At 35.3% G+C, this 26,222-nt stretch overlaps 1 protein-coding gene across 1 annotated transcript in view; it reads left to right on the top strand.

Annotated features, from left to right (window-relative positions):
- Nucleotides 1-24,426, top strand: part of LOC306859416 (proto-oncogene tyrosine-protein kinase Src-like) — a 58,297-nt gene extending 33,871 nt beyond the window's left edge. Inside the window, exons 2-12 of the mRNA XM_079400428.1 lie at nt 2,782-3,031; nt 4,523-4,622; nt 11,019-11,117; nt 14,266-14,369; nt 16,431-16,580; nt 17,724-17,879; nt 18,418-18,597; nt 18,767-18,843; nt 19,780-19,933; nt 20,098-20,229; nt 21,069-24,426. Of these exons, the coding sequence (XP_079256554.1) occupies nt 2,791-3,031; nt 4,523-4,622; nt 11,019-11,117; nt 14,266-14,369; nt 16,431-16,580; nt 17,724-17,879; nt 18,418-18,597; nt 18,767-18,843; nt 19,780-19,933; nt 20,098-20,229; nt 21,069-21,277 (1,602 nt within the window). The 5' untranslated portion in view covers nt 2,782-2,790 and the 3' untranslated portion in view covers nt 21,278-24,426. The remainder of the gene's footprint in view (nt 1-2,781; nt 3,032-4,522; nt 4,623-11,018; nt 11,118-14,265; nt 14,370-16,430; nt 16,581-17,723; nt 17,880-18,417; nt 18,598-18,766; nt 18,844-19,779; nt 19,934-20,097; nt 20,230-21,068) is intronic.
- Nucleotides 24,427-26,222: the final 1,796 nt, after the last annotated feature.

Below are 26,222 nucleotides of genomic sequence, written 5' to 3'. Positions count from 1 at the left end.
TAATAACAACAACAATAATATTCTTTATAATGAATTTCTTTAAACATTATTTTTAAGAAATATCATGTTTGTCCATGTTTTAACCATTGCAGAACTTTGCCAAAAATATAAGTTGTTAAATTTTAATTTGATAACATTTTTAATCATAAATTAAAATGTTAAAGTGTGATTATAGATGTACATAAGGTGTAGAGCTTTATTTTTGAGGCTATTTGTTTTTTTTAAACGAAATGAATTTATAATTTGTTTTCAGAATGGAGACTTCAATACTTTCATTAAAATGGTTTCAAGTTTGTTGTAATAAAGGATTTGTTCACTCAAATCACTTGTTCTTATTCTTTTAAGAGTCGTTGTTACTGATAAAATTATTGTTTAATATATACGGTGATTTTTTTTCTGAGATGATTATCATACTGTGAAAATCTCACCGTTACAACCCTACGGATATTTGTAAAGTGAAAACGATCAGATATATTAAGGTTTATTTGTGACAGGTACAACTAAATGAATGAAATCTAATGAACGCATTGGCAGACCGATGATCAGATGTTATTACATTTTGGCTTGTTTATTTATTTGTTTATGCGTGTTTTTCCCTTTATTTTATTTTTAGTTGATTTTTGTTTTTGTTTTTTTTGTTTTTTTTTGGGGGGGGGGGGGGGTTATTTTTATTTTGTGTGTTTTGTTGCATTTTTTTTCCTCTTTTCCTTTACCTTTTTTGTTTCTTTTTTAATTGTTTTCTGTTTTCTTTTTCTTTTTTAGATTCTTTTTTTATGTTAGTTTTATCCCCTCTTTGTCTTTATACATTTTTTTTGTTTCTTTTGTTATTTACGTTTTGTCTTGTTTGTTTTTTTTATTTTGTTTTCTGTTGTTTTCTTAGTTTATTTTTTCCTTTTGTCTTTTATATTTTGTTTTGTTTAATTTTTATTTCATGTTTTCTTTTTTGTTAATTTGTTTTTGTTTTATCATTTCAAATCTTTTTTGTGTGCTTTGATTCATTCAGAGCTTTTTTTTCAAAGAGTGAAGAAAAGAAAGCTGCCATTGCACAGTTTTACATGAGAATGTTTGTGTAAATACCATATTTCATTCAGCATCACTTGGAATCAATGTGGACAGATCTTCTGCAAAAATGACTTAAATTTCCTAATTTCAAGGTTAGTGCAGGTCTTTAATGGTATATAGAGCATGTATCTGAGCACTTTCCTCATGTCTCCAGTCTTAAGACTGTTTGGTTGGCGTCACCACCAGTGAACCTGAAGTGCGCAGGTCTCTAGTGAAAGCTTGCAGGGCTCCAGGGCCCTCGGCCGCGCTCTGACCCCACATTCACACTGCTCAGCTGAGATTAGTTCCACTCCGACAGGCCTGTAACAGCTCCTCTAAGAGACTGGTTGCCCTGAGCTGCCGGTCCGCTGGGGTTCCTGGAGAAAAGAGACTTTCGTTTTTGTAGAATTTATCGTCCCGTGGGCAAGCGGGGGCCTGTTCTGCATGTTTACAGAGAGTTGAGGGCTGTAAGGAAGCAAGTGTTGAGAGAGGTTTGTGTGGGTGGATGGGAAAGTGTCTCTGTCTGTCCCTCAAAAAAAGTATGTGTGTGCTGGCAGACGGACAGTATGACATGTGGAAGAGTGTGTGTGTGTGTTGGGGGTCTGTGAGGATCGTATTGCAGCGGCTGTCACTGGTATGTGAGCGGAAACAGCTGAGCGCTCCTGTACTCGGCTGAAGCAAGGTTAAAGTGCACTAAACACAACCTCAGGCTACTGTGGGCCGCACAGTTGGCCATTTTCTTTTGATCAGATCTGCCTGTGTGAACTGACATTCACATGCCAAGCATTCGTTAATTGTTTTTGGTACGTTTTTAGGAATCTCTTGACTTTTTATTAGCGTGCTTGCTAAGGCAAAACCTCTAACAGCAAATATAAAATTGAACATTTTTGTTTTAATATGCATTCCTTATTGAGAATAACTCATCAGTGGATGTTTTTGCATGCAAAAAAAGTTTTTGTAATCTTTAATCAAAGTGTAATCACTTATCGGAAATCTCTTTGATGCCTAATATGCATTAAGCCACGCAGCCTCTGGATAATATTAACCAATAACTGACTGACATTTAATATAGTGGATGAAGAGTGTCTCTTTCATATGCAGTAATGAGATTAGAATATTTCTCTAGATAAAGATATGTCTGTGCACCAGTATCACTGTTTATTTGTGTTACTAAGGAATAGCAGAGTGTTGCTTGAATACATCGTTGGTTAATAATTCATGAATTTCATGCAAAAATCATGAAAACGGGCTGGTCTCTAGCGGCAGCGCTGAAAAAAGAGGGGGTCAAATATTCGTTTGAAGTGTTTTAATGGAACAAATTGCATGGAAGTTATTTTTCTGAAAAAATATGTATTTTATATAAAAAAAACATGTCAAAAGTCCAACGGTTTGAATGTAATGGGTTGTTACAGGTAGCGTGGCATAGTGGTTAAAATCTAGACTGGTTTTCAAATACTGGAGAACCTGATTAATAAACCATCCAAATGTATTTATTGTTTATTCATTGATTTATTATTTTATTTTAGATAGATTATTGATTGATTTAAATAACATTTTAATGAATAAATACATTTATATTTTATATAAATAAATATTAAATACATATTTGAATATTCACATTTTTCTTTTTTTTCTGTATTATTTTTAATTGTATACTATTTTAAATTTTTAATAAACTACTTGATTTTTACTCTACTTTAGTAGTAAGTGCACTGTAAGTTGTTTTGGGTCTCTTTGCAGGCCTAGGCCATGGGCGGAGCCAAGAGTAAACCCAAAGAGCTCGGCCAGCGCTCCTGGAGTCTGGACGACGGCACCGGAGGACACCATCACAGTCCCAACCAGTCGTCCTTCACGCCCAACCGGAGTCCGCCGGTGGACGGCACCAGACGCGGCACCCAGCCCAACATCATCAACGCGGAGCAGGCACTGTTTGGAGGCGTGAACTCGAACAACAGCATCACGTCTCCTCACAGGGTCGGCACGCTTTCCGGTAATGCAGCTCGGTCTGATCACCATCCTTACGCTTCTGCTGACTTTCGGTACTATAGTGTTAACGGATATGAGCAAAGACATCTGAAGAGTGAACTGACTAAACAGTTTTGTGCAGGAAAACATTTTTTCAGCACACCTATTTTCTATGTAAATTAGGCTCATTATAGATTTATGTATATAAAATTATAAAAAGTGCAGACAGTTTTGACAAACAATGAATTGAAGTCCCATGAATGAGATTCACAGGTAGACTTTTTTTAGTGTTAAGACTAAGATGCCACATCAGACCTTTTAATGGACCATCTGATGCATACTGCACACAAAAATAACCAGGGATTTTCCAAACTCCATTCTGATTGGCTGGTGTTCCAGGATCTCTGAGAGTCAGGATGCAGAAGTTTTGTCTGTCTTTGTGGAAACAAATGTGTGTTTGCATGTTACCAAGCAATTTCTGTAGAAAACCACTTGCTGTATTTACCATAGTTTGTCCACAAAATAACTAGCACTTTTTAGGTTTTGATGATTTGGAATTTTGGCCACAAAGTCTGTTAACATTTAGCATTTTGGTCCGTAATAATCTAAATGATCCAATATTGTCTATGCAACCATTCTTGGAAACTGCTGGCTCATTATAGATTACTTCATTACGTGTTCAAATATTAATAAGCTTTTATTAATAATAATAAGTTTTATAATTAAGTAAATTTACTTGTATGCATTTAGTAATAATATTATTATAGTATTATAATCATAATAGGCCGATATTAATACTTTTTATATTTATATATTTTCTGTTTTTATTGTAATTTAAGTTTTAGTAGTTTGTCATTTTTATTAGTTTTTGTTAAATGTCTGAATAGTATTTATAGTTTTAAATTTTTATTTCTGTTTTAGTTATTTTAGTACATTGTCCAACTAAATGAAAATGAGAAATGTTGCCTTTGCAACCAATTGAAATAAATATCTTTAATTGTTTTATTTATTTTATCTCAATTAATAAAATAAGTTTTTTATTTGATATACATTTTATTTCAGTCAATAAAATGTTTTCTATATTATTTATTTTTAATATACATTTAATTTCAAGTATTTCTTAAGTTATTTATTTTTATGTTAATTTTTCAATTAATAAAATTTGTTTTTAATACTAATTATTTTTGTTGATTTGATTTCATTTCAAGTAACAATTTTTTTTTTTTTTTTAATGATTTTAGTTTTAGTTATTAACTATAACAACTCTGATTTGAATGAATTCAACATCAAATTAATAGACCAGTATTCAACAAATTCTAAATAAACCACTTAGAGTCTTTATGCTGGTAGTCAAAAGTCTAACTGTGCAAGTCATAGACTAGTTTTAGATGCCCATTTTCATTGAAAACCCAACATTACATTATATTACTCAGGTTAATATAATTTCCCTGCTGAAGTTTTTGAATTGCATGCATCAAGATAACGCTCTATGTTTGTCTCTTGTATTTTTCCATAGGCGGCGTGACCACATTTGTGGCTTTGTATGACTACGAGTCACGAACCGCCTCTGATTTGTCATTCAGGAAAGGAGAACGACTCCAGATTGTCAATAACACGTAAGAGGGAAACACAAACACATTTGCACAAAATTAACAGGGCTCCGGAGGGCAATAGACACACCCACTGATGCAGACATCCACACACACACACACACACACACACACACTCACATCTCTCATCTGTCTGACTGCCGAACCCCCCCCCAAGCACACATAGCCCTCCCCCCCCTCTTCCTCTTTGGTAACCATAGGAACTGGCTCCCTCTGAAGGCGCTGTATTTGTGGGAGATGACGGCTTTTTGTTCTCTGCATTCCTTTTTTGGTCTTCCTGTGCGCACAAAAAAAGCTCAGCTGCACGTCTTTACCTCCACTTCCCCTCCCGGACCAAAGGGAGCATTTTCCTTCCTTTCTACACCTGCGATTCACTTCCTTATTCCAGTGCACAGCGCTACTGTTAGGAGAATAAAAACACTCTCAGAAACATCCTCTGGTTTCTGGGGAATTGCTTTTTTTTTTTTCTTTTTCTTTTTTTTTTATGTCCGGCCCAACGCAGTGTAGTATATGGGTGAATCTCTCGAAACGAAACATGGCCGGGTCATATTTCAACCCAGAATCAAAAGAAAGAAATGAGAGAGGATATTTTGCTGAATAAAAATGATGCCTGTGTTTAGTAGCATTAAGAATTTTTATATTATGAAATCAATTTCATGACAATTATGCAGCTGTTCCTCACAAATTGTCATTTTTATTTCATTATACTGTTTTATTCATACAAATTTTGAATTTAATCTTGATCTTTGTAGCACTGAACAAATTAGTGTATTACAGTAATGAGAAATAATGGGATTTACAAACAAAAAACCAGAAGTAAAACTTCTACACAGTAATGAGAAATGTGATTAACTGGTATTAAATTGTCCTGAAAATAAACCTTTTTTTAGACCGTAATATTGTGAAATATATTGCAATTTAAATGTTTTCTATTTAAATATATATTAAATGTAATTTATGTGATGACAACTAAATTTTGCTTATTTTAAAATTGTTTAAATTTTACGCCTTAAAGGGGTCATATGATGCTATTTTAAAGATCATTATTTGGTGTAACAGAATATGTTGACGTGCTTTAATGTTCAAAAAACACATTATTTTTCAAATACTGTACATTATTGTAGTTCCTCTATGCCCCGCCTCTCTCAAAAGCATCATTTTCTACAAAGCGCCTCCTTCCGACAAGCTCAGTCTGCTTTGATTGCCCAACTGACCCAGTGCATTGTGATTGGCCGGACACAACCAGCACGCGTCGGAAATGCAACGCCCCTTTCCATAATCGCGAGCTTCAGCTTTCAAATTTTTTTTTATCAGTTCAAGCCTGAAAGGGGAACAGAGTCGCGTGGCAGATACTGAGATGATGCTCGTATGTATTTGCAGTACACAAGCCACGGTTAAGACGATTTCTGACAGGCTGTACACTCCGCTGTGATGTTCCCCTCACACACACACACACACACACACACGACACGTTACGTGCAAAACTCTGCATTTGAATAGTCAATAGCAAATACTTAAACCAATAACAAAAGATACTTACAGTCACTGATTCAGAAGCACCAGATTGTCATAGCAAAGTCAGAATTGAAGCCCAAATAAAGTGCTTTTGATTTTGCATAGAAACACACGCAGTGTCTCCCTGACACGGCTGCATCAACACTACTGCAGTTACTGAAACCACGCCTTCTTTCTTTGCATGAACATTTGGGCAGCATTACGCAAATATTTCCACATCGTGACGTAGACGTGGGGGCGTGTTTTAATGAGGCGCTTTAGCCCGGTCTGGTTCAGCCTTCTCTTTTAGATAGACTAAATCCTTTTGTGGAACACTTTGTAACTCTGCAGATCTTATACATGCACAAACAGCTACATGACACACTAAAGAAAAGGAAAACAAGAAATCGCATCATATAACCCCTTTTAGTATTTTTTTGGGCACAGCTTATATTTTTTAATAATTAATATTTTTAAGCGTTTATTTGAAATATATTTAATGTCACTTTTGAACAATTAATTGTGTCCTTGTCAAATAAAAGTATTAATTTATTTAAAAAGAAAAATGTTACCAACCCCAAACGTTTAAATGGCATATATGCATATGTATTTTGTTTTCATGAAAGAATGACTCCTATGAGTAATTTATGAATTGTGCAGATTATCAGTTTGAAGATGTCTGATGAATCATTCACTGAATGAATTTAATCCAAATTAGCATATGATTCATTATGAGCTGGAGTCATTACTTTCAGTCATATTAGACTTGAAATGAAGCATACTTAATTGTCTTTTTTTTTTTTTTTTTTTTTTTAAACATTAAAACAGGTTACCAAAATAGTGTTGTGGTTAAGACCAATTTTGGGGTGTTTGAACAGTTTGGGTTAAAAAAAACCCGGATGTTTTCATGAGATTCACCCATTAAACCACAAGCAATCCCCACCGCTGTCCATAACCCTTCCCAGAAGCCCCTGATAATAAAGTAATCAGCTTTTTAACAAAATCACCAAGCTGCTCCGGCTTATCGCTGGGACCTTGTGAGTCGTGTGTCAGCAGAGGTAATCAAACACACATTACAGTAATTGTTTTCCATATTTTTAGTACTTGACTGATGATGAGTTGGATAAATGCTGTGTTTTCAGTGCATCATTGCTGCAGCTGACCTTCAGTCAGTCTTCAGTAAGACTGTGGGATGTTTGTAGCTTCTGCTTTTTCTGCTTTTAATGTCCAAACACTTCACATCTCCTCTGTGTTTTTCCTCTACACGCTCTCGCTCGTTTATGTAGGAGAAAGTTGAACCCCAGGTTGGTAAAGTTGCTCTTGCTTTCAGTTTCCATTTTCTGTGTGTGTGTGCGTTTGTGTGTCATTTCTCTATTTGCTTGTCCACCTGAGATTTGTCCTGACTTTCTAGAGACTGTGGAAGTGGTCTAGAAATAGTGTCACACCTCCTCATAACTGGCTCACTCACGACCATTTTACATTTGTCCTTCACGTTGACTTTGTGGATGGTCCTCTGGTGTATTATCCATTGTTCCTTTACATTTGCTTAGGCTACATGCTAATTCCCATGCTATTGTATCTGTACTGTATGCTGTGCTAGAATAGCGCATAAGTCATAGAACGATGGAAATCATATCAAATATAACATTTTCTTTCTTATGTTGACACATAGTTTCTGTTAAACCGGAAGTTGTCACAGGAACATGTCCACGTGTCCCTTTTTTAAATAGCAAACATATAAACTCATGGCTTTAGTGGGAGTAAAGTAGCATATAGTTGGCCTAAATATGACTCTAAAACCCACTGAAGTCTGTTTTTGATTTCATGGGGACATAGTGAATGAAGCCAAAAGCAGCAATGTCAAAAAATCATTAGCATTTAGCTAAATTAGCATAGTAAAATTGTAAACTAAAGGCTGCATGCTACGTTTTTAGTTTAGCTAACTTGCTAGTTCTCTTTCTCATTCCAAAGATAATTTTATTGGACAAAAATCCATGTACACCTCACAAATTGAAAGATTAAATGCGTATATGAAATATATAAAAAAAATAGTGCACATTCAAGTTCACTATACGAGTTCAAAGCTAACAGACGTGGACTAAAATCCACAAAAGTTCAGTTAAGTTAAGTGTTGATGTGGCAATTTAAAACAATAATGTTCAGAAAGCATTAGCATTTAGCTAAAGTACCATATTTAAAATGTAAACTAAAGGCTAATGGGTATGTTTAGCCAACTTGCTAGTTGTCGTTCTCATTCTAGAGATCATTTTATTTGACAGAAATCTGTATACCCCCCACAAAATGAAAGACTAAATGCCTATGCATATATTTTTAGCACATATGCAATGCTACACTAGTACACTACCCAGACAGCAAGCAGTGTTGGCCCAGATCCAGCCCACATCTGGCCCGCATGGATTTCACACTGGCCAGACTATGATTTCAGCCAACACTATGTTGCTGTATAGTACACTATAGCATATACAGCAGATGATATCAAGGTGAGGCTTGATTTCATGTTCATATAAATTAATAAACTTAAAAAAAAATGTTCAGACAGCTCAGATATTTAGCATTTAGCAAAGTTAACATAGTACAAATGCAGACCAAAGTCTATTGGCTACATTTTCAGTTTAGCTAACTTGTTGTCATTCCAGAGGTCATTCTATTTAATTGAGAAAAAAAAATCGCCCTGCAAATTGAAAAATGGGTCACACTTTATATTAGGTGGCCTTAACTACTATGTACTTACATCAAAAAATAAGTACAATGTACTTATTGTGTTCATACTGTATTGCAAAACACTTTTGCTGCTATTGAGGTGGGATACGGGTAAGGTTAGGGACAGGTTTGGTGGTATGGGTAGGTTTAAGGGTGGGTTAAGGTGTAAGGGATGGGTCAACAGTGTAATTATAAATGTAATTACAGAAATTAATTACAGATATAATTACATATAGGTATGTTTAAAAATATAAGTACAATGTAAAAGCATGTATGTACACTATAAGTGCATTGTACCAAATGATTAATTTAATGCAAGTACATAGTAGTTAAGGCCACCTAATATAAAGTGGGACCGAAAAATGAAATGCTAAAAAGTTTTTATAGTTAATATTATATAGTTATACACTAGCATACTAATAGCAATAGTGCTGTTTTGACCAAATTTTGATATTGTAGTAGGTGCATAATGGTTTTAAAATGTAACATTAAAAGTAGACTTTTTCGTAAGTTAGTTAGGTGTATAAATGTTAGGTGTACAGTGTTTTCTACATAAATTTTTCCTCAATTGTAGCCTCATTGCAGTCTCCTCTGAGTTACCCTGCTTATCAGAATCACTGTTTTTATGCCTTTTCATACATAAATAATTCATTAACATCTGAATTTTGAATGGTACGCTGTGTATGAATAATATATTTGCGTTGTAAGAATATGAATATGTGCCCATCTGTGTATATACTGTATGTCATTGTTTTCACTGGAGCGGTTATGTTTTAATTGCGTTCAATGACAGTAGCTCAGAGATTTGAAGAGGTTTGTGTCCGGTCAGCATGTCTTGGCGATGGATGAAGATGATAAATGGATGATATTACTTTAGCTTAGGGAGGGAGTCACAGTCTGAAACCCCACAGCTCACACTAAAACACAACATCTATTATTAAAAACCTATCAAGACTCCCAGACAATAGAGGCCCAGACAGATGACTCCCTTTTTGATAAATCCACCAGTTTTGTAGTAAATAATTCACCCCATCATTCCAAATCCATATGATTTTCTTTCTTTTATAGAACTAGAATAAAGAGGTATTTTGATGAATGCTTGTGCTGCTCCTTTACACATAATTAAGGCATATAGCATGGAATTTACTTTTTAAAAGGAATCAATACTTTTATTCACCAAGGAAGCATTAAATTGATCAAAAGCAGGATTGCAAATGGGTGGGAACTTTACAGTAAATTTCTGGAAACTTTCCAACCTTTTTTTTTTTTTTTTTTTTTTTTTGTGAAATTTTGTAAGGTTTCCAGAAATATACTGGAAATTTTCTGCCTCTTTGCAACACTTATCTATCTATCTATCTGTCTGTCTGTCTGTCTGTCTGTCTCTGTCCGTCTGTCTCTGTCCGTCTGTCTCTCTGTGTCTGTCTGTCTCTGTCTGTCTGTCTGTCTGTCTGTCTGTCTGTCTGTCTGTCTGTCTGTCTGTCTGTCTGTCTGTCTGTCTGCCTGTCTGTCTCTGTCCGTCTGTCTGTCTATGTCCGTCCGTCTTTGTCTGTCTGTCTATCTGTCTGTCTGTCTGTCTGTCCGTCTGTCTGTCTCTGTCTGTATGTCTGTCTGTCCGTCTGTCTGTCTCTGTCTGTCTCTGTCCGTCCGTCCGTCTGTCTGTCCGTCTGTCTATCTGTCTGTCTCTGTCTGTATGTCCGTCTGTCTGTCTCTGTCTGTATGTCCGTCCGTCTGTCTATCCGTCTGTCCATCTGTCTGTCCATCTGTCTGTCCATCTGTCCGTCTGGCTGTCTGTCTGTCTGTGTATCTAGTATGTATAATTATGCGATCCATATGAGAGGAACGAGATACAGTAGTAAGATATACAGTAGTAAGAGTAAGTAATATGGGTTTGGAACAACATGAGGGTGAGTAAATGATGACTGTTTATTTTGGGAGAAGTGAACTATCCCTTTAAATGCATTTTCATTTATGAATAATTTGGCAGTGCAGGCGGTTAATGTCTTTAGAGCAGCTTTGTCTGCATTCTCATGGCTCATTTCATGGATTATAAAACAGGAATGATACCACAGATGTAATCTCAGGGTGTTTGTTTTGGGCGGGTAAGAAAGCCGTATTGAATGTGTCACCAAATATGTGAATGTGAGTCAAACTGCAGGTGTATTATGTGTGTGTTTTCTGCCGTCTTAGGGAAGGCGACTGGTGGCTGGCTCGCTCGCTGACAACAGGGGAGAGTGGATACATTCCCAGCAATTACGTGGCACCATCTGATTCCATCCAGGCTGAAGAGTAAATCCTCTTCCTCCTCCTCCTCTTTCTCTCCTTTTCTTTACTGTTCTCCTCCCTGTGTGAATCCTCTGGTTTGCATTTTTATTCCCTTCATTGTGATGTCAGATCTCTCAGTTCAGCGGAGCATGATTCTAGGTCCTCATTGATGATTCTTTTACTAACCAAAACAATAGCTGAAAGAGAATTTTACCACTTATTTCAATTTGTTAGGAGTCGGCAGTTGAGTCAGTGAAGTGAATGTTAATTTTCTAACCGCCTTGACTGATTCGTGAGTCGCAAAACTGATTCATCAAAAAGAACCGGCTCATGAGTCACTTGTTCTGTGTTGAAAAAGATCTGACTCTGAAGTGTTTCATGAGTGATGATTCATGAACAAACTGTTCTGCAGAGTATTTTAGTACGTCTGTCTGTCTGTCTGCTATCTGTCTGTCTGTCTGTCTGTCAACTACTTATCCATCTGTCTGTCTGCTATCTATCTATCTACTATTTATCCATCTGTCTGTCTGTCTGTCTGTCTATGTGTCTGTAAACTATTTATCCGTCTGTCTATCTATCTTAATCTAATCTAAAATTATTGGCACCCTTAACTTAATATTTGGTAGCACCCCCTTTAGAAAAAATAACTGAAATCAATCGCTTCCTGAAACCATGAATGAGTTTCTTACACCTTTCTACTGGAATTTTGGACCACTCTTCTTTTGCAAATTTCTCCAGGTCATTCAGATTTGAAGGATGCCTTCTCCCAACTGCTGTTTTGAGATCTCTCCACAGGTGTTTTATGGGATTCAGATCTGGACTCATTGCTGGCCATTTCAGAACTCTCCAGCACTTTGTTTGTAACCATTTCTGAGTGCTTTTTGAAGTGTGTTTCGGGTCACTGTCCTGCTGGAAGACCCATGACCTGTAGGGGAGACGCAGCTTTCTGACACTGGCCACTGCCTTGCGCCCTAAAATTCTTTGGTAATCATCATATTTCATGATACCGTTCACAGTCAAGGCATCCAGTGCCAGAAACAGCAAAGCAACCACAAAACATCTTTGAACCTCCACCATGTTTGACAGTAACGACTGTTTTCTTTTTTTTTTTGAAGGCCTCATTTCTTTATCTGTAAACAGTCCCATGATGTCCTTTACCAAAAAGCTCTACTTTGGTCTCATCTGTCTACAGTATGTTCTCCCAGAAGTATTGTGGTTTTGTCACATACATTTTGGCAAACTCCAATGTTGCTTTTTTATGCCTTTGTGTCAGCAGTGGTCTCCTATCATAGCGTCCCTTTTCATTCAGATGGCGACGGATAGTGCGAGTTGACGTTGTTGTACCCTGTGTCTGCAAATCAGCTTGAATTTGTTTGGAAGTTAATCGGGGTTCTTTATCCACCATTCGTTAGCTACAGTGCCATGGGCTGTAAACCTCTTGATGATATAGCGCACAGTGGACGCAGAAACATAAAAATCTCTGGAGATGGACTTGTAGCCTTGATTGTCCATGTTTTTCCACAATTTTTTTTTTCCTAAAATCTAGACAACTCTTTACACTACTTTCTTTTGTCAATGCTCAGTATGACAAACAACACAAAGGTTGAGTCAACTTTTCTCCATTTTAACTGGTTGCAAGTGTGATTACTATATTGCTCACACCTGTTACTTGCCACAGGTGTGTCTAAATACAAATGACAGGAGCATCACATGCTTGAAAAGCAATTATAAAGCAATTGCAGTGCAAACAAAAACAATAAGCATGTGAATACTGTCTGTCTGTCAACTATCTACCCATCTGTCCATGTATCTATCCATCCGTCTGTCTATCTATCTATCCGTCTGTCTGTCTGTCTGTCAACTATCTGTCCGTCTGTCTCTCTCTCTCTCTCCCTCTCCCTCTCAATCTCTCCAAGGAAACAGTTCTAATTTTCATTTGACTTGATGTATTAAAACAATTAGAAATATAAATGAATAAACACTATAAAGACATAAAAAATAAAAATGACAAACACACAACACAATTACTAAAACTTTAGCAAAAATTGAAAATATACAAAAATAAGAACTATTACAATAAAAAAAAAAAACCTAAATTCAGACTATTATTAAACTCTATTCTCTCAATGACACTAAAATAACACTGATGCTCAACCCTTGTGACGTTACTAACAGAATGATTCATTCTCGCCCCTCTCTTTCTCCTTCCGGTCTGACCTTTGAGTCCTTCATATTTCCCCTCATGGTTTTGCTCTTTCGCCCTCCTCCATTATCTGCAATGAAGTCTCTCCATCAACTCGATCAGTTAGAAAGAAAAAACACTGGTGGCCCAAAAACATTTTCCTTCTTGACTGAGCAAAGTACGTCAGTGTTTGCCTCAGGCGGCCCCTCTACTATTGTCTGTCCTGTTCGTATTCTGGTCATTTTTCCTGATACGCACACGCGCGGTTGCTCCGTCGACTGCCGCATTAAACAAATACACACAAGCACTCCTTTGAAAACCTATAATGACTCATTTTTCCACCCTTGCCTTGCCAGTCATCTCAGATTGACTCTGGAGAAAAGGTAAGACTCTGAGAGAGCGCAGCAGCTAACAACAAACTGTGCTGATTTATGGACACTAAATGTCACCGAGTTGGTCATGAATCCCAAAAATCATCGTTTTATCGCTACTGGAACTAAGAGTAGGAAAATCAAATTAAAGTTCAAATAAATGCTGTTTATCAGAAAATCCTGAAAAAATTTATTTAAAAGTATATTTAACAGCTGCTTTCAACATTGATAATAACAAGAAATGTTTGTTGAGCAGCAAATCAGTATATTAGACTGATTTCTGAAGGATCATGTGACACTGAAGACTGGAGTAATTCAGCATTGCATCACAGGAATAAATTACATTTTAACATTGATTCAAATATATAAAAAAAAAAATTATTGTAATATTTCAAAATATGAATAAATAAATGCATCCTTGGTAAGTATATTCTTACAGACACTAGACTTTTGAATGGTGGTGTACATGTTTGCACAATGGGATGGCAGTTCTGTCTGTGAACCAGCATAAGCTGTATTTCTGGCCAACTGTGTGTCTCTGATACAATGTTACATGTGATTACTTACTCTAAATACACACGGTCTCTCTTTCTTTTTCTTTTTCTTCATCTCTCTCCAGATGGTACTTTGGAAAGATCACACGCAGGGACTCTGAGCGGCTCCTCTTGAGTCTGGAAAACAGGAGAGGAACTTTCCTGGTCAGAGAGAGCGAGACAACCAAAGGTGAATGAATGCGAACAGTACAAACTCTAAACTCTTTTTATTTATTTACACTTTTTATTTATTTGATCTACTTATAAGTTAGGTTTTATTTATTTATTTTTGTGCACAGGGACAGTGCACATTAATAAATATTTCTGTAAATGCACCAGGTTTAACCCAAAGGATATTTTTCTTCTGTAGTCCCTGGACAGTGTTACAAGTCGTCCTGAAATCAAAATGTACATAAATAGGCAATTATTAAAATTAAAAAACAAAAAAGGAGCATAGCAAAAAACAAAAATATACGACATACTCATTATATTAAATATATAAATCAATTCAAAGGCACAATAAAATATTTTATTTATTTATTATTAATTTAATATTAAAATAAAAATAATTATTAAAATTATATCCACATAAAACTAAAAGGAGCGAAGCAAAAAACACAAATATACGGCATACACAGTATATTACATATAATATTCCATTAATAAGCACAATAAAATATTTGATTAAATGTATTATTAACATAAAAAAATATTACAATTATATCCACATAAAACAAGGAGCAAAGCAAAAACCCCAAAATATGTCGTACACAGTATATTAAATATATAAATCCATATAACACCATAAAAATCACAAAATGTTATGTTTTATTTATTATTAAATATACAAATAATTGTATTATTATTACTACTATAGCAAATAAATTATTTATAATTTATATTGTTTATTAATTTTAAATAATTATAATAATAATAATAATTAATAATAACAATAATACAATTATTTTAATTTAGATAAAAATTTTTTTTAACTTTAATTCTGTTTACTGTTGCCAAGCAACCACAGTTTTGTGAATTAATAGACAATTTATATTTTGTAATTATCCTTCGTCTGGTGTCACAGTGTTGATTCAAAGGCCAAACTGCAGGGATGAATGGAAAATTGTGTCAGAATGGCATCTATGGAATGAAACTCAGTTCTTTCCTGTAGCTCAAACAGTAGAGCTTGGCACTCATAACATCAGGGTCAAGAGCTCAACATCCCAGGGAATGCAAAAACTGATCAAATGTGATTTTGCTTTTTTTCTTTTTTTTTTAACGAAAGCATCTCTCAAATAAAACATTTCCAGTGCTGTTGCTTCTCAGCCAGTCAAATTCAGAGACCACAGCTACTGTAACAGTTGCATAATAAAGAAACCATTAAAAAAGGCAGCGACGACAAAGAACCAACACCAGTTTGGAGGAAATTGCTCATGCATGTGTGTACATTGAGGAAGTTGCATTTTAGGATTTCGGATCAGAGCAAAGTGCATGTTCAGTTGAATTCCCCTTTTCTGCTGTCAGTTTGTCATTTGTCATCTCCTCCCTGCAGCCTCTCTCCCTCTCTAAACACTAAAGATCCATGCTCCATATATGGCCGTTTACACAAACAATGTTCATCTGAGATGATATGTAAAGAGTGCATATGGCTGCGCACGACAGAATACGAAGGTCAGAGAAGTGCTTGTAGGGATGAAGAGCGAGAAGTAGGTCAAGCGTATAACCGCGAGCCATAGCACACAGCTCATACCATCAGCGAGAAGCTCGCGGAGAGACCAAGAGAGACTGAAGATGAGTCAAACCCCAGAGAGACGAGGCCGGGGTGGGAACGAGCTAGCAAGTGACAGACAGACAGAATGAATGAATGTGTGTAATGACCACACCACAGCGCCCTCTACAGACCATTCTACACAGTGTTTGGTAAACTTGTTTTATGAAATAGGCCCCAGAATCAAGATATTTTTTAATAATGTTGGTAGCCAAACAGTTGACGGTAGCCATTGACTTCAATAGTATGGGAAAGAAATACCATGGAAGTCAATGGGGACCAGAAACTACAACAGAAAGGAAGAAACGAATGCACCAAATGCACGTTTTTGCTCAGTTTAGTTGATTTCAGGGAAAAATAAAATCCTACAAAAGTGTAGAATCTGGCACCCATCATAATCTAAGAGTCTCCAATCTAAATGTTTGTTAGTGCCATCCATGTCATCCAGTTCACCTCTCAAATGTGTTCTTTGTGGTTGTTTAGGTGCCTACTGTCTTTCTGTTCTGGATTACGACAACATCAAGGGTCTAAATGTCAAACATTACAAGATCAGGAAGCTGGACAGCGGGGGATTTTACATCACGTCACGCACACAGTTCAGTACTTTACAGCAGTTGGTCAACCACTACCGCCGTGAGTCGCTTTCTCATACACACCTGCTTCTTTCTGATTGTTTGTGAAGGGAAGTGATACAGACTGGTATTTCTGGAAGTGGGAACTTGAGTTTTGCAAAATAAAAAGACCGTTAGAACTATAAATAAAAAAAATTGCATAAAGCAAATAGATAATAATTTATCCATTGCTTCTTATGTTGCCCTAAAAGTAGTGTTAATAGGCCCTAAAACCCTGCAAGAGAAAGATGAAATAATAAATGTTTACCATATTTTTCAACTATATTTGTTATTTATAAGTTATTAATGTTATTATTTTGTATTAATATTATTACTTATTATCAATAATAATAATAATAATAATAATAGTGTGTATTTTTTGTTTATTATTATTGAAAATAATAATGCAACAATTATAATACATTTAAGGTATGTTATGTTTATTGTTAATTAAAAAATGAATGTAGTTATTATTATTATTATTATGATGATTATTATTATTATTATTATTACTATTACTATTATTATGATTATTATTACCTAAAATAATAATAATGATATTTATATGCATTTTTATTAGTGCTGTCAAACGATTAATCGGGATTAATCGCATCCAAAATAAACATTTTTGTTTAGTTAAAAAACATACACAGTATACACACACATATTATGTATAAATACACACACATGCATGTATATATTTCAGAAAAATTTTGTGTGTATATGCGTGTGTGTGTATATAATAATAATAATAATAATAATAATAATAATAATAATAATAATGTAAAAAAACATCAACTTTGTTGATGTGGTTGATTAAATTGTTTATTAAGTTAGAATAAGTTAAAGTATTATATAGTAAGTTGTATAAGTATTTACTTATTTTTTTTATTCTATTTTAATTTATTATTTATTTTAAATTATTTAATAATGTATATATAATTTTTTAATAAAGATTTGACTAATAATAATTAAATTTAAACTTTTTAATTTAGTTACATTGCCATTTTTAATTTTAATTCTGCAATAAAAGCATCTTTGTGCATTAATATAAAATCAGAATGAGCTAGAACTACCCATTTTCGAAAAAAAAAGGAAAGATTGTGACAATGCAAAATTTTAACAAAAAAACAAATGCACTCCTTTCTGTCGGTGTCCGTCACAGAGCACGCAGACGGCCTGTGCCACTGTCTGACTGAAGTGTGTCCCGTGCTGAAGCCTCAGACTCAGGGCCTGGCACGGGACGCCTGGGAGATCCCACGGGACTCTCTAAGACTGGACGTCAAACTGGGCCAGGGCTGCTTCGGAGAGGTCTGGATGGGTAAGACTTCTTCATTCAACTTCCCTCTATCAAAAACCAAAGCTTTATGAGTTAAATGTGACCCTGGACCACAAAACCAGTCATAAGGGTCAATCTTTCGAAATAGGGATTTATACAGCATCTAAAAGCTTTAAATAGATGTATGGTTTGTTAGGATAGGACAATATTTGGCTGAGATACAACTATTTGAAAATCTGGGATCTGAGGGTGTAAAAAATCTAAATATTGAGAAAATCGCCTTTAAAGTTGTTAAAATGAAGTTCTTAGCAATGCATATTATTAATCAAAAATTAAGTTTTAATATATTTACAGTAGGAAATTTACAAAATATCTTCATGGAACATAATCTCTACTTAATATCCTAATGATTTTTGGCGTAAAAGAAAAATGGATAATTTTGACCCATACAATGTATTTTTGGCTATTACTACAAATATACCCCATAATTTAAGACTGGTTTGTGGGCCAAGGCCACAAATATGCCACAGCTGTGTAATGATGCAAGCAAAGCATTCACAGTGTCTTTTTCTCCCATCAGGAACTTGGAACGGCACGACACGCGTGGCCATCAAGACCCTGAAGACTGGCACTATGTCTCCTGAGGCCTTCCTGCAGGAAGCGCAGGTGATGAAGAAACTCCGGCACGAGAAGCTGGTGCAGCTTTACGCCGTCGTCTCAGAGGAGCCCATTTACATAGTCACTGAGTACATGGGACAAGGTCAGTACAGAGATCCAGGGAACTATATTGGGCTAAAAATGTCTGAGAAACCAGAACTGGCTGTAAGATGTGTAAATGGAGCATAACATCTGGATGTTAGCTGCTTTGTGGTAAGGTCTGCCAGTAAAGTGTGAATGGAGATGTGACGCTGTGATTTCTGCTTTCACAGGAAGTCTGCTGGATTTCCTGAAGGGTGACATGGGGAAAATGCTGCGGTTGCCTCAGCTTGTGGATATGGCCTCTCAGGTACTTTCAGACTGACATTATATGATAGGATATCTAGTAATGAAATCACAAAGGAAAATAAACTTAAAACAGTTTTGAAACTTAAATAAAAAGTAATATAATTGGAAACGTTATGTTAGAAAATTTACGTTACTGATCAAACGTTTGGGTGCTGTGAGATGTTTTGAAAGACGACATCTGCTCACCAAGGCTGCATTTATTTGATTTAAAACAATACAGTAAAAAAAAAGTAATATTATGAAATATTATTGCAAATTAAAATAACTGTTTTCCAATTGAATATATTGAAACAGTTATTTTAATTTATGTATACTATGGAACTGAACACATTTTCATGACCACAAAACTGCTGTAGAAAAAGTATTATTTACTTTAATAAAAATAATATTTTGATATGTATATGTGTATATATATAATTTTTTTTTTTCATGACTCCAAGAGTGACTAAAATAGCCACAAATCAATTTTAGTTAGAATTTTTGATATAGAATCTTACAACCCACTGTATTAAACATGAAACTGCCATTACATAACAATAGCAATGACTCTTGGCTGCTCTGAAACATTATATAAATTTGCAATAAATAGATAAAATGTAGTTCCTGTAGCTCAAACTGTTCAGCACAGCACCAAGTCATTATCTTGAAAGCAATGCATGTCACTTTGGATAAAAGTGTCTGCCAAATTCATAAATGTAATTAAATTAAACACTCATAGAGTAATAAAAATCTATATAACCATGTATTGGAGGAGCTATATTTAGAGGCTTGAATACTGTAGAGTACATCACTAAAAACAGCATTATGGTGGCGGTTTTTGCATGACCAAGCGCCGCTGTCATTGTCTTCATAATGTATATGAATCTGTTTCTATTCTGTGGATACCCTGGAGGGCGGCACTGAGCCCAGCGGCGTTATAATTTTGTGTTGTCCTCAGATCGCCTCTGGAATGGCGTACGTGGAAAGAATGAACTATGTGCACAGGGACCTCAGGGCTGCCAATATCCTGGTGGGTGATAACCTGGTGTGTAAAGTGGCTGACTTCGGCCTCGCTCGACTCATAGAAGACAATGAATACACAGCCAGACAGGGTGAGCAGGAGCACTCCGTGTTCTTCACATCTTCAGTTGTTTCCTGAGGCCGTAAAATCTGTCTCATTTTCAAGACTTAATGCTGTTGCCTTTTCTGCGCTTCGACCTTAATTGAATCAGTTTAATCATGATGACAGGCCTCTCTTAAATCATTATTACAACAGGAGCCAAGTTTCCCATCAAGTGGACTGCACCAGAGGCGGCGCTTTACGGCCGCTTCACCATCAAATCTGACGTGTGGTCGTTTGGGGTCTTACTGACGGAGCTGACGACCAAAGGCAGGGTGCCTTATCCAGGTATTACTACTCTACAGTCAAATATTAATCAAAGAGAGTCACCGGCTCACCATATTTAAATGTGCTTTTTTTTTATTATAAATTATCTCAAATATTTGCATATATAAAAATATATGTGTAATTACATATTGAAAAAATTGTTATATATTTTTTGAAAATGTAATTAATGTAATTAACTAAGTATAAATTATTCTATATATTATTTTAAAACTATTTATTTATTTATTTTATTTTATTTTTATTTTTTCACATCGAGTCCAGTGCAGGGTTAAAACAATTTTTTTTATTAAAAAAACCCTGAATATTTTAAATATTAATCATTTAAATTATTCTATAAATTATTTAAGAATTATGCTACCCAAAATGTAATAAAATAAAATTATAAATTTAAGAAATAATAATAAAATTTTTATATGTATATATTTGTGTGTTTGTGTGTGTGAATATCCTAAAAAAAACTAAACCTTTTTTTATTTTATTGTAACAAACCTTTTTTTTTTTTTTTTTTTTAACAACGGTACATTATTGTTATTGTTCTTTTTAAAAAGATGTAATTGATTATTATTAAAGTTTTTTGAGGATTTTTCGCAGACAGGTCATAATGTAATCATTTGTAAAATAAAAAATAACACAAGGGTGTGTTTGATAATATAAAACATAATATTGTCATATTAAATGACATTTTAAAGAGGCCTCTCCGGAAAGGGCACATGACAACATTTCCGGTTGTTCCTCCCTGCTGACAACCCACAACCCACACTGCCTGGTTAAAATGTGCCTGCACCACAATCTGACACCTGACCCACATCCACTCTGTTTGACGTGTCTCCTCCGCTCAGGTATGGTGAACCGGGAGGTGCTGGACCAGGTGGAGCGTGGCTACAGGATGCCCTGTCCCGCCGAGTGCCCCGAATCCCTGCACGAGCTGATGCTGACCTGCTGGCGCAAGGAGCCCGAGGAGCGGCCCACCTTCGAATACCTCCAGGGCTTCCTAGAAGACTACTTCACCTCCACTGAACCACAGTACCAGCCGGGCGAGAACCTCTAGAGATGCAGATCCAGTCAAGTGTGAGAGCAGCGAAAAGGATATCATTTCCCTGACCGGGAAAACTAAGACAGGATGTTTGTGGCATAACCCAAACAATACTGATCCACACAGGACAACAATATCGCATCCAGCTAAATCAGCCCATTTAAAGCAACTTATTGGCTTTTCACATGGTCTCAGTGTTACAGCATTATAATCGCATGTTTTTCCACTTTCATCGCAGAGGAGCTGCAAACAGCAAGACAAGATGCATCTTTTCTGCAAAGAAATTCGATAACAAATCGCTTCTTCAGCCGCCGTTTCTGCTGATAATTGTTGCGAGGCTTTATTTCCGAAGCTCTGCGGATTGATCCCTAGCTGTTTTCTTGACCTCGATGTACCACCACTTCTCTCCTAAACCCTTTTAGTGGATGCTCCAGATCTGTCATTCATCCTCCGCCCACAATCCCTCACTTCTATCCCCCCCACAAACCCCCAAAGCGTCAGCTCCATCAGCTCTGGTGTTCGTTGTGAAGCCTGCTCAGATGAACGAGGTTTGATGGCCATCATCAGACATCAGCGCATGTTTGGAGACATCTGTGACTGCAGCTCTCACGTTCCGAATTAATGTCTTCCAATAGATATCCAGGGTCTGTATCTGAACGTGGTATTTTATGCCTTTTAATGGTAGAAATGAGCTTTTGTCCCACTATGTTTGTTGGTTTCTTTTGTATCAACCTGGATCAACTGGAATAAGAACGTGATTGGTTGAACACTGGTCACGTGATTGGAATTCGTTCTGAATTCTGAAATGATGGAAACAAAGCATTCTTCCTTTTGATATGGACTCAAATAGAGAATCGTTCAGAATGTGGTTTAATTTGATACGGTTATTCTACTCTTCTAGTATTCGAAACAACTACTGATATAGCATTGTTTTTGTTTAAAGCAGAAATGACTGTATAGTTCTACTTTGTGTGCCAATACAAAGGAAAAAATGAATTTTGTACGGTTTTATTATGTATCAAATGTATTTTTATTAATGTTGTTTTTGTAACAGAGGATGAGCAGGCTTTGTAACTAGAATTTAAAGAAATAGTTCACTGGAAAAAATGTCATTTTCTAACCCTCGTGTCATGTAAAACACAAACGGAGATGTTTAGATGAATGTTCATGCTGCTCTTTTCCATATACAGTACTTTTACTTTTATTGCATGAGAGAAACGTCCTTTAATGTTTCTTTTTGTGTCCCATGGCAAGAATAACCGCATAAAAGTTTGGAATAACATAAGGGTGAGTAAATGATGCCAATTTAAATTTTTACACTGCAAAAAAAAAAAATTGTTTGTCTTGTTTTCCCATTACATATATCTTAACATTCATAAATCAAGCGAAATAATATAAAATAGTTGTTTTCTGAAATTAAGTGACTCTGTTTAAAACAAGAAAAATATCTGGCAACTTGTTTAGCCTTATGAAGTATTTTTCTTACCTAATTGCCAGATTTTTTCTCGTTTTAAGCCTAAAGTCACTTAATTTTGATCTTTTTTTTCAGAAAACACAACTTTTTATCATAAGCATTTTGTTTCTCAACACTGTAAAAAAAAAAAAAAAAAAAAAGTTGGGCAAACTTAAACGTTTAAGGCAACCAGCTTCAGCAGATTGAGTTTTCTCAACTACTTGTTTTAAATTTAAACAACAAAACGTTGAGAAATTTCCTAAAAAATAAGTTGAGAAAACGCAAAAATCTGCTGAAGCTGATTGCCTTAAACTTTTATGTTGGCTCAACTTTTTTTTTTTTTCCTACAGTGAAGTTGATTTAAGAATGTTGAAATATTTGCACAGGAAAGCAAGACAAAAACACAGGAAGAAAATCTACTTTTGTAGTGTCTGTGAACTATTGCTTTTATCACTCATGAATATTGTTCAAGAGATGTTTGAACTGACTCCTCAAAGATTGTTAAAAGCTTGAATTTCAAACGTTTTATCTTTTTGGCTTTTTTGAGACTAATTCTGACACATGCCGTCAAAGTGGCCAATATGTTATATGCAAAATAGCCATTGTTATATATAATTGTGGGTAACGACCTCATTCCCATCGCTACTGCTTTCCCATAAGATCCACAGAAAGCCATAAACCTTGTCTGTGAGGTGTTAATGATGGTTTGAGATACCCGAATAAATAATATAATCACTGCTGAGACAATGTAGAATGAAATATATTGTAGTTGTAGGGATGTTTGTGCCGATACGATGATGGTAAGGGTTTGGAAATGTCCCGATGAGTTGTTTAGAGTGGCATGCAGCTGTAATCGCGGTACTTTAGCTGGTAGATGTGTGACGCCTGTCGATATTCTGTAAATACTTTAGTATGTAAATATTCTTTTCATATTTATTCATATTGCCTCAGTTTATGCTCAGCAGAGCTTTGCTTGTTACTCCCCGTAAGATCAACGTTATAGGTAGAAGTTCAGTCCTGCGCGAAGCTGATCGCAAAAATATCCTAGTTGCGTTCAGCAAATCCGTTACAGCAACTGAATGCATAGAGAAGCAGCCAATCACAAAACGGGATGGATTTACAGATTCAAGTCGCTTGCTTTATTTTTATTTACAGTAAGAAGCTCACCTTTTAAGAATAATTTCTTTAGGTGTGGCTTTCGCACTAAAGTATTCTGTTTTATTATTACTTTTTAACGGTTTTAACTTGCAATAAATCTACAGTTGATTTTGACAGGTAGTTACTGCAATGTAAACTGCACTGTATGCATCGCTCTGATCGTAATGTGACTTACAGAGGATGGATGGATGGATGGATGGACGATGGCGTGTTCTTTCTGGTTCGTGCTGTAGAACTGGAAAATAACATTATGACAAGTTAAACTGGTCAGATCTACAAGTAGGCTAACCACAATATTAGTGCATCCCCATCTGATGTATTCAAACTATGCAGTTGTTTTCTATGAGTTGCGTGTCTGTATTTTAACTGCAGTTGCTCACAATCAGATTCCAGGTACTTGCTCCCAGTGTACAGTTCTGCCATGACTGGTTTCAAAATATGAAATAACACTGAAATGAGATTTGTACTTAGAAAAAAAATTATGACATGGTGTTATTTTTTTTTATTTTATTTTTATTTTTTTTTAAGTGCAATAAACTGTTTCTAAAGCTTGGATTTAATCACAAGAGTGTTTTTATTTCGCAACTTGTTTTAAAGGAATAGTTCACTCAGAAATTACAATTTGCTGAAAATTTAGGCCTCGGTGTAGATGAGTGTTTCTTCATCAGATTTGGAGAAATGTAGCATTTCATCACTTGCTCACCAATGGATCCTCTGCAGTGAATGGGTGCCGTCAGAATAAGAGTCCAAACAGCTGATAAAAACATCACAATAATCCATAAGTAATCCACACCACTCCAGTCCATCAGTTAACATCCTATGAAGCAAAAAATATTTTGTTGGCAAAAAAAAAAACAAATCCATTTTTTTCAAACCAGCTAAAATACAAGTCCTCTATCCATAATACTGCTTTCTTCAGTGAAAAAAGTCATTTTGTCTGATTCAGGAGAGAAATATTCACAGATCAAGCACCGTTTACAAGCCAAACCGGTTCAAAACAAATATGTCTGTGGATTTTGATATGAGAGGAAAACTTATAGTGTTCTTGGCGATTATTGACTGACATTTTGGTCAGAAGTGACCGTTTAAACGTCTTGTTTATTGATTTGTTTCTTACTAAAACAGCTTTTCGCTCCAATTTAAGATGTTTACTGATGGACTGGAGTGGTGTGGATTATTGTGGTGTTTTTATCAGCTGTTTGGACACTCATTCTGACGGCACCCATTCACTGCAGAGCATCCATTGGTGAGCAAGTGATGGAATACTCATTTTTTTCCAGATCTGTTCCCATGAATTAACAACTCCTCTACATCTTGGATGGCGTGAGGATTTTCAGAAAATACTCATTTTGGGGTGAACCATTTTATCTTTAAATTTGAATGCCCTGATTTATTTCCTTCACAAAAATAGCTGAGATTATTAACCAGGCCTTTCCTTGTTAATGTTTTACAGCTGATTCTATAAGGAAATGCAGAAAAATGTAGCCTGAAGCATTTGCTGTTATTTGCAAAGCAGAGAGTTAAAGGAAAATTGGTGCAATAGCATGTGGTCTTAATAATTCACATTAATACATTGTCTATAAGAAGAACTGAACCTGCAACTTTGGTGTAATTAGCACAGATCTGGGCAAATGCATACATGCTACTGTGATGTATGATTATTACCCTTGAATTATGCTTGCTCATATTGATTATTATAATGATAATAAACATAGTGTATATTCTGCTATAAGTGAAAAGTAAAATTAATATACAATGGCCTTTAAAAAGCATTTTAAGTGTGACGAATAAGTCCTTATAAGAATATAAACCGCATTACTTCAAGAACAGCAGTTCTAAAATATAAAGCTAATAGCAAGATTTAATGATATTAGAGAATGATATTATTTTTAATCGTTTTAGGGTAGCTTTTACTTGATTTTACTCTTATAATGCAAGTATTTATTTTTTACTTTTTACTTTTTTTGTTGTTGTTGTTGGTTGGTGTAAGCACCTTGAGAAGCTTGCTATATGTGTGCTATACATAAAATAAAGGTGTTATATTAAAAATAATAATATATAATAGAATGGTAAATGGAAAGACGATTAATGAAAACAAACGTGCTCCCCAGCAGAGGGTCCATAAATCCCATGTGATCTGACATCATTCAGTCTGATCCCTTTGGGCTCGTTAAGGATTTGTTTTGTGTTCATCTGCTTTTACCATTTGCTTTTTACATTGACAATCACTCTCTAAAAACTAATACAATCAGATCATTTCTCAAATATTTATTACAATATATACTGATAAATTTAACGTTTTAAATTAACGTTGAACATTTCCTTTCAGATGTCAAATAGACATCTGTT

This window comes from Barbus barbus, assembly GCF_936440315.1.
Source record: "Barbus barbus genome assembly, chromosome: 40".
In the NCBI taxonomy this organism is placed as follows: Eukaryota; Metazoa; Chordata; class Actinopteri; order Cypriniformes; family Cyprinidae; genus Barbus; species Barbus barbus.
The sequence above is the reverse complement of the archived record's forward strand: the minus strand, read 5'-3'. Positions and strand labels throughout refer to the sequence as shown.